The sequence below is a fragment of the Rhinopithecus bieti genome, unplaced genomic scaffold, assembly GCF_001698545.2.
Source record: "Rhinopithecus bieti isolate Rb0 unplaced genomic scaffold, ASM169854v2 scaffold_11488, whole genome shotgun sequence".
NCBI classification, from domain to species: domain Eukaryota; kingdom Metazoa; phylum Chordata; class Mammalia; order Primates; family Cercopithecidae; genus Rhinopithecus; species Rhinopithecus bieti.
In genome coordinates this window covers 1,682,874-1,691,681 of record NW_016806879.1, presented here as the reverse complement: position 1 = coordinate 1,691,681, position 8,808 = coordinate 1,682,874, and the positions used below count along the sequence as shown (strand labels likewise).

The 8,808-nt window shown below is 51.6% G+C and overlaps 1 protein-coding gene across 1 annotated transcript in view; it reads left to right on the top strand.

Annotated features, from left to right (window-relative positions):
- Positions 1 to 4,312, top strand: part of LOC108533622 (pepsin A-4) — a 14,765-nt gene extending 10,453 nt beyond the window's left edge. Inside the window, exons 2-6 of the mRNA XM_017878473.1 lie at positions 348 to 547; positions 1,432 to 1,548; positions 2,544 to 2,688; positions 2,790 to 2,888; positions 4,001 to 4,312. Coding sequence (XP_017733962.1) covers positions 348 to 547; positions 1,432 to 1,548; positions 2,544 to 2,688; positions 2,790 to 2,888; positions 4,001 to 4,150 — 711 coding nt within the window. The 3' untranslated portion in view covers positions 4,151 to 4,312. The remainder of the gene's footprint in view (positions 1 to 347; positions 548 to 1,431; positions 1,549 to 2,543; positions 2,689 to 2,789; positions 2,889 to 4,000) is intronic.
- Positions 4,313 to 8,808: the final 4,496 nt, after the last annotated feature.

Here is an 8,808-nt window from a genome sequence, read left to right as displayed (position 1 = left end):
TGCCCTCTCTGCTACTTTTGGGGCATGGCAAGAGTCAAAGGCCCTGAATCGCCCGGGGTCTGCTTTGCAATTGTTCATCTGTAACACAAACACACAGTGAATCTGTTCTCCAGCAAAATCTCACACTGAGTCATAGACCGTGGCCATCTGCAGATCAGCTGCCATGGTTACCTCCAGCAGAGGAACGAGCATTCCAGGAGACTGTCCCTCTCCCCTCCTTCCGGGCTGATGCCCTGGAAGCCAAGTCCTGCATGGGATGAACCAGGGCAGCTGTAGGCCTGAGGCTGGCACCCAGAGCTCAGTGAACATGACCAGATGGTGAACATCATCTCGGTTCCCCCACCCAGGTTGGAGGCATCTCGGACACCAATCAGATCTTCGGCTTGAGCGAGAGCGAACCCGGCTTCTTCCTGTATTTCGCTCCCTTCGACGGCATCCTGGGGCTGGCCTACCCCAGCATTTCCTCCTCCGGGGCCACACCCGTCTTTGACAACATCTGGAACCAGGGCCTGGTTTCTCAGGACCTCTTCTCTGTCTACCTAAGCGCGTAAGTTGGGTGGAGGGGGCCTCCTCCCACCTCCCCCTCCAGAGGTCACAGTGTTCTGGCCCAGCAGGAGCTGTCCAAGGCTGGCTGCGATGGAGAGGGTCTTGGGAAGCAAGGGATTTGGAAAGTCAATGTCTGGGTGGAGAAATGTGTCTTTGGAGAGTGATAGTGCCAAGTCTCTCTCTGACGGGCCATGTGCACTCCATCTTATTTAACAGTGTCTTTGTCCCTTGATGTGCACAACTCAAATGTCATCAGCCATTTGGCCCCAGTGCCAGTTCCCTCATCCTTGGCTCCCAAAGATGCCATTGAAAGTAAATACACTTGGGCAGGCGCAGTGGCTCATGCCTGTAATCCCAGTACTTTGGGCATCTGAGACGGGAGGATCACCGCAAGTCAGGAGTTCAAGACCAGCCTGGCCAAAGTGGCAAAACCCCGTTTCTACTAAAAAATGCATTCCCCTGGGGTGAAACTTCTCCCAGCTAAGAACAAGTGATCTCCACCATCAAGTCCTTAAGAGCCGGCACTGTCACCCATTCATAGCCCTGGGGTCCCCATGGCAACTAGAGTGAGTACCACGGTGGAAACCACACACTCAACCTAAAAGGCCCGTGTTCTTCCAAACGTAGTTCCACCACTCCCCGCTGTGTGACCTTGGGCAGGTGGCCTCACCTCCCTCAGGCTCAGTGTCCTCATGGTAAGTGGAAATAACAGTGACAGTGTCCACTGCGTGGGGCCTGGCCTAAGAGGACAAGAAACCACACTTGTCACACCCCAGGACAGCCTGCCAAGTGCCCAGTCAAGGGAAGCTCTGAGGAGCCAACAGCAGATGTTCACACAAATGAACGAACAGAGAAATTCATGTCTTCTTCCCTCACTTTCCACAGCAATGACGAGAGTGGCAGCGTGGTGATATTTGGTGGCATTGACTCTTCTTACTACACTGGAAGTCTCAACTGGGTGCCTGTTTCTGTCGAGGGTTACTGGCAGATCTCCGTGGACAGGTGAGACTGCCACGGACGGGCAGCATCCAGGCCTGGGCCCCAGATCCCATGTCCTTATGGATTCACAGCTAACCAGCTTTCCAGAATCCCCCTGAGAACAGTTGACACAGGGGAACACACTCCAGGGGAAGATGGAAATTGGCCAAGCCAGAAAGACCCCTAGAAAGACACCTCCCTGGCGGAGGAGGGAAGAGCTGTCTGGGAAGCCGAGACTCTGCAAGGGTCAGATAGCCACTTTCCTAATAGTCATGGAGGAAGGACAATCCCCAGCATCCCTGGGGAAAGCTGGGCGACGCACCCGCCTGTGGACCAGCACACGCTCCTCCCACTCGAGGAAACGTGTCACTTTCAGTCTAGAAGTAGGGCAAAATGGCTGAGAAATTGTGTGAAGTCATTTCTCAAGAGTGAACAATTTCCCAGGACAGACTTTCAGTACTAAAGCTGGGACCAACGCAGACAAACCAGGACACATTGATCACCTCATGTCTGCCCAGCCAGGCTAGAATTTCACCAGTTTCTTCAACTCCTGCCCCAGCCCCTGGTCTCTGTCCCTCCCCACATACCATCCCCTGTTGATGTCCTCCTCTCTTCACCTGCCTGGCATCCCGGGGTGTCTGCTCCCCTGGATGCTTCCCTCCACTGCCTCTCACCCTGGACCCTGTTTTGTTCCCTGCCGCATGCCTGGCTTATCATCCTGCCCTTCTGCCACCATAACTTATCTTGACAGCTAGGCCGGGAGCTCCCTGCAGCCTGGAACTGTGAGGCTGTCTGGTTTAGCTTTGCGTTTCCCATGCCTGGCAGAGAGTAGGCACTTCCAAAATATTTGTTGGGTAAATGAATGCAGGATGAATGAATGTGTGAACGAAACAAACAGAAACTTCACGCATTGGCCAATGGACGGGTGGGAAAGAAAGGTCTGGGGTCACCTCCTGTTTCCCCCTTGGAGAGATGTACCCCTGAGGGCTCAGGGACCTTCACTTGCTTCTTGCCCTCAGCATCACTATGAATGGAAAGACCATCGCCTGCGCTGAGGGCTGCCAGGCCATTGTTGACACCGGCACCTCTCTGCTGACGGGCCCAACCAGCCCCATTGCCAACATCCAGAGCGACATCGGAGCCAGTGAGAACTTACTCGGCGAGGTGAGTCCAGCCCCCACGGCTCTGTTCTACGCTCAAGTAGTGGGTGTGCCAGGCAGATGGGATGAAAACCCTGCTAACTTTTCTCACCTCACTCTTTCCAGATGGTGGTCAGCTGCTCAGCCATCAGCAGCCTGCCCGACATCATCTTCACCATTAACGGAGTCCAGTACCCTTTGCCACCCAGTGCCTACATCCTGAAGGTGAGGGGGCTCTGGACCATCCACTAGAGGGGCCCACACAGAATGTGGCCACAGAGTCCCCTCTGCAGAGGGAAAGTGGGCTTCCACGAGCTGAAGCTGAGAGGCAGAGGCAGACGAACATCTGCCCTAGACAGCTCCAGAGAGAAGGAATAGATTAAAAACAAACGCAGGAATAAGAACTCGGATACAGCCCCCCAAGGGAACAAGTGAAACAAACGCTAATGGAGGGAAAAGAGGATTCTATCTGGACCCCTGGGTCCAAGTCCTGGGTCTGAATTACCAGCCCATTGATTCTGAGCAAGCCACAGCTCATCACAGCCTCAGTTTTTTCATCCAAAATGTAGACATGGCAGCTTTCCCCACCCTCAGAGTGCGGTTAGGTTACCCAAGTGAGACTGATCACATCAGAGCTACCAAGGGTTGGGCAAATGGAAATCCTCATTTCCATAGGCTGGGGCTTCCGACACTCCTACCGTCTCTACCAAGTAGCCAATCTTAACTATACGAGCCATAGGAGAACTCTCCCTTCTATTATTATAACGTCAGGTGGAAAACTGATTTTGCCAGTGGACTGATGTTACTCAACAAGAAGCACTGACGCCTGGGCTCCCCCAGTGATTCTGATTACATTAGGAGAGAACAAGGTCTGAGCAATGGGATGGGGCTGTGGGGTTCAAAGCTCCCCAGGTGACGTGCAGACAAAGTCGCAGCCCAGTGATTTAGTGAGACAAGAAGGCTAACAGCTCATCCAGTTTGCCCCTGGTCGGGATCAGAATAATCATGAGAAAAGGCTGTATCGACAGGATTTTCACACTCCTTCCTACCAGCTGAATTCTCCCCAAGCCCCTTAGCTCTGATGCTGATGTCAGGGTTCCTGTGCCTGCCAGAAATGCCAGATAATGTCCAGTAATGCGTAGAAACCAACCGTGCTGTGGACCGCTTCTACAGGCCGACTCCAGGCCAAGAACAGCCGAGTCCCTGGACACTGAGCCAGGAAGCTCCTCCTTGCACGTGCCTTGCAGCTGCACCAGGGTGCCCTGGATGTTTATCACCCAGCACCTGTCACTGCTGAATCGGTGTCTCAACTCCACTTTTATTCTCCTTTTCTCCAGAGAGAGGACAGCTGCATCAGCGGCTTCGAGGGCATGGATGTCTCCACCGAATCTGGAGAGCTTTGGATCCTGGGTGATGTCTTCATCCGCCAGTACTTTACTGTCTTCGACAGGGCAAACAACCAGGTCGGCCTGGCTCCCGTGGCTTAAGCCCAAGTCTTTCCAGCCACCTCCCAGGAAGATCTGACCTCCGTCCTGTGCCCACTTTAGATGTATCTAATTCTCCTGACTGTCCTTCCCAGGGGAGTGTGGAGGTCTTGGCCCTGTTCCCTGTCTTACTAATAATGTAGAATAAAACACAACCTGCTGAAATAAGTTTTATGGAGCTGCTTCTCTTTGCTGGTCTTTTCCTTCACATGACTGGGTTTAGAACGCCAGGGCAGGGACCAAAATGACCACATCCACTTGGATGGCACCCAACATAGTGACCCCAGCAGCGGACACATCATGGTAGAGCCAGGAAGACAGAGGGCTGCAGGGGCTGTGCTGGAAACATCATAAAAGACCTGGGGACCAAAATTCTGGGCTCATTGTCTTCTCATAGAAGGGACACTGAGACCTGAGATCATGCCATTGTACTCCAGACTGTGCGACACAGAGAGACTCCATCTCAAAAAAAAAAAGAAAAGAAAAGAAAAAATAGGGCACTGAAGCTCTTAGTTATGGGAGTCAACTTCCTACTTCTCCCAAGCCAATAAGAAATCATGACAAGGCTGGGCGCAATGGCTCACGCCTGTAATCCCAGCACTTTGGGAGGCACGAGTTGGGTGTTTGTGAGACAGCCTGGCAACATGATGAAACCCCTCTCTATCAAATGAAAATTTAAGCTGGGCCTCCGTGGGGCGTGCCTGTAATCCCAAGCTACTCGGAGGGTGAGGCAGGAGAATCGCTTGAACCAGGAAGGTGGATTTGCAGGTGAGCTGAGATCGCCCATTGAACTCTAGGCCTGGGCAACAGAGTGAGACTGCAGCTCAAAAAAAAGAGAGAGAAAGATCATGAGGAAAAGAAAGCAATCAGGAGAGACAGGAGAGGTGGACACTAATGGCGATGTCCCTAAGTAGACAGGACAGGGCAGTGTTGTCTGCAAGACATGGACAGGAGAAGTGGAAGAAGCTGACACCCCACAATCTTCCAGGATGCCCCTGTGATTCGCCGGCTGACCAGGACTAACAGTCAATCTCCCCCAAGGTCCCAGGCACAAGACCCTGAACACGTCTGTTTCCCGGTCTGTAACCAAACAGAATGGTGTTCCACTTCCCTGAGCAGAGGCTGTGAGACAGAGAATTAAGTGCGCTCATTAGCATATATGCCCTAGAAAGGCGAAGAGGAAATGGAGCAGTTTCTCAGACTGGGCTTGGTAGCGAAATGTTCAATGAAAAACATAGTTTCAAAGTAAGTATGGAACATGCTACATTCTAGGCCCTTCCCCAGGGTTCACCAGCTACAGTTCCCAATCAAAGGCTCTGACAAGTCTGGCTGCAAAGTGATCTGTTTCATTTTAACTCAGCTGAGCTTGATCTCAGACTTTCCTGGATGCTATCTGTTCTCCTGGGCCTGGCCCTATCCTTCCTTCCTCCCCATCTCAACCCCAGCAGCTGCTGCTCAGCCTCTCCCAGCACCTCTTCCATTCCCAACCTGGGATTCCTGAACCCAGCCAGCATCTAAAGAGCTTCCTCATCAGACAGATCATTTGACCAGAAAGCCCCGCGCCAATGTATCCGATTCGATCCTCCCTATGCTGCTCCACAAGAGAAGATAAATTCACAAGCCTTTGCTGCAGTCTCAGGACTTCGCTTCATGCATCTTCCTGTAAGGGCCTTAGGGGTCTAAGCACAGCTCCTTCCATCCTTCTCATTCACATTCGTCCAGGAGTGTTATTTTAATCTCACAGGTCTCTTGCCCCATCCATCATCAGCTGTCCCAAATGATCACTCCACACATTGCTGGGAGTGTAAATTGGCACCACCCTAAGGAGCATGATGTGGCTGTTTCTATCAAAATTAAAGAAGGATATGCTGGCCGGGTGCAGTGGCTCATGCCTGTAATCCCAGCACTTTGTGAGGCCAAGGCAGGCAGATCACCTGAGGTGAGGAGTTTGAGTCCAGCCAGGCCAACATGGTGAAACCCCTTCTCTACTAAAACTACAAAATTAGTCCGGGCACGGTGGCTCACGCCTGTAATCCCAGCACTTTGGGAGGCCAAGGTTGGCGGATCATGAGGTCAGGAGATCGAGACCATCCTGGCTAACATGGTGAAACAGGGCCTCTACGAAAAATACAAAAAATTAGCTAGTTGTGGTGGTGGGAGCTTGTAGTCCCATTAGTAGGGAGGCTGAGGCAGGAGAATGGCATGAACTCAGGAGGGGAGCTGGCAGTGAGCCAAGATCGCACCACTGCACTCCAGCCTGGGTAACAGAGTGAGACTCCGTCTCAAAACAACAACAAGAAAAATACAAAATTAGCCAGGTGTGGTGACACATGTCTGTAATCCCAGCTACTTGGGAAGCTGAGGCAGGAGAATTGCTTGAACCTGGGAGGCGGAGGTTGCAGTGAGCCGGGATCACCACACTGCCCTCCAGCCTCAGCAACAAGAGTGAAACTCCATTTAAAAAAAAAAAAAAACATATGCCTTTTGGCTCAGTAACTTCACTTCTGGAAATTTACCTTAAAGATACACTTGTACATGTGCAAAACGATATAAGGACATGATTCTTTGCAGCATCATGTGGAAAAGCAAGATTTGAAATGACCGAAAAGTCCATCCACAGGGGTTGCTTCAACAGCTTATGCGGCATCCACACAATGTACAGCTGTAAAAGGAAAAAGCAAATGTGCTCGCTAGGTGCTAAGATGGAAAGATTTTCTTTTTTTTTTTTTTTTAAAGATGGAGTCTTGCTCTGTCTTCCAGGCTGGAGTGCAGTGGCGTGATCTCAGCTCCCTGCAACCTCCACCTCCCAGGTTCAAGCAATTCTCCCGCCTCAGCCTCCCGAATAGCTGGGATTACAGGCGCCCGCCACCACACCCAGCTGATTTGTGTATTTTTAGTAGAGACGGGGTTTCACCATGTTGGCCAGCCTGGTCTGGAACTCCTGACCTCATGATCCACCCACCTCGGCCTCCCAAAATGCTGAGATTACAGACGTGAGCCACCGCGCCCAGCCTCGGAAAGATCTTAAAAAGAAGGTAAGTTAAAAAAACAAAGTGAATTACGTGATTTTGAGCCTCTGAAAGTTTGTCCTACTTAGAAACCTACTGTGACTTGCCTTCAGGCCATGCATCTAATAACCTTCAAAATTGGGTCTCTTGAAACAGGTTTGATCATTCTGCCCTTTGGGAAGCTCCCAGGTGCAAGGGAAACTGAGGCCACAGAATAGGCTTCCAACACACCCCCATTCTGTTCTGTTTCTCAGAACCCTGAAAGTGGAATCCTAGCTCAGGAAAAATGCAGGGTGCCTCCATCCAAGAACACACCCTTGCTTGTTGGAGCCCAGGCTCCTGAGAATTCGAAGCAGCTCATCCCATTAAAGGCACTGCACACCCCGCTGGGGGCTTCAGGTGGACTCCTGCCTCCTGGTGCACTGTGGTTTATCGTGGATAGAGCATGTTCTTACCTGGCCCAGTGAGAGCCCTGGCCCTGCCCTCCACCGATGGCTCCTGCACCTCTGCCCCAAGAGTTTTCTGGTGCCTGCAGACGAGCAGAAAGGCAGGCTCAGTACTATGGCAAGGCCAGCTGGGTGTGCTAGAGAGCCAAGAACCCAGGATGAGGCTCCACCAATGAGGGACGAAAGCTGAAGGACAACTACTGGTGCATCTTCACATCCTTGGGGGACAATCCTGAGGCAAGGCATGGGCTCCACATTCTCTCAGAGGGTCCCTAGAAGGACAAAGTGCCAATTGCCTATAGCTGTAACCAGCTCATCAATGCCCCTTGGTCTTTTTCTCTTGGCTGTCATCCGAATACCATCTCCAGGTCTGCTTTAGGGGGAACCCAAACTCAGTGTTCACAGGGACCCTCCTCAACTGTGGGCCATCAGCTGTCTCTCCAAACGCCAGCAGGAAAACCTCATCAGGTGACATGTGAAGCGAAGGAAAAATGCCTGGCCTGGGAGTCAGAAGAATGGGGCTCTCCTCCCATTTAGCCGTCATAATCTGTGTAGCCTTAGAACAGTCTCCTAACTTCTCTGAGTCTCTGCTTCTCAGCTGTAATACTGGATAGGGAACAGTCCAGTTAAGCATGTTTTTATACTTGGAAAAACTTAGGAAAATCGTTTACAGCTGTCCCCTCGCCCCATCCCCACTAACCTTTTTTCTTTTTTTTTTTTTTTTTTTTTTTTGAGACAGGGTCTTGTTCCGTCACCCTGGTTGAGTGCAGTAGTGTGATCTCGGCCCACTGCAACCTCTGCTTCCTGGGCTCAAGTGATTCTCCAGCCTCAGCCTCCCTAGCAGCTGGGACTGCAGGCATGCGCCACCACGCCTGACTAATTTTTGTATTTTTTGTAGGGATAGGATTTTGCCATGTTGCCCAGGCTTGTCTCAAACTCATGAGCTCACAGCGATCCACCTGCCTCAGCTTCCCAAAGTGCTGGGATTGCAGGCGAGAACCACCGCGCCCGACTCTTTTTTTTTTTGGAGATGGAGTCTCACTCTGTCACCCAGGCTCTAGAGTGGAGTGGCGCAATCTCGGCTCACTGCAACCTCTGCCTCCCTGGTTCAAGCGATTCTCCTGCCTCAGCCTCTCAAGTAGCTGGCACTATAGGCACATACCACCATGCCTAACTAATTTTGTATTTTAGTAAAGATGGGGTTTTA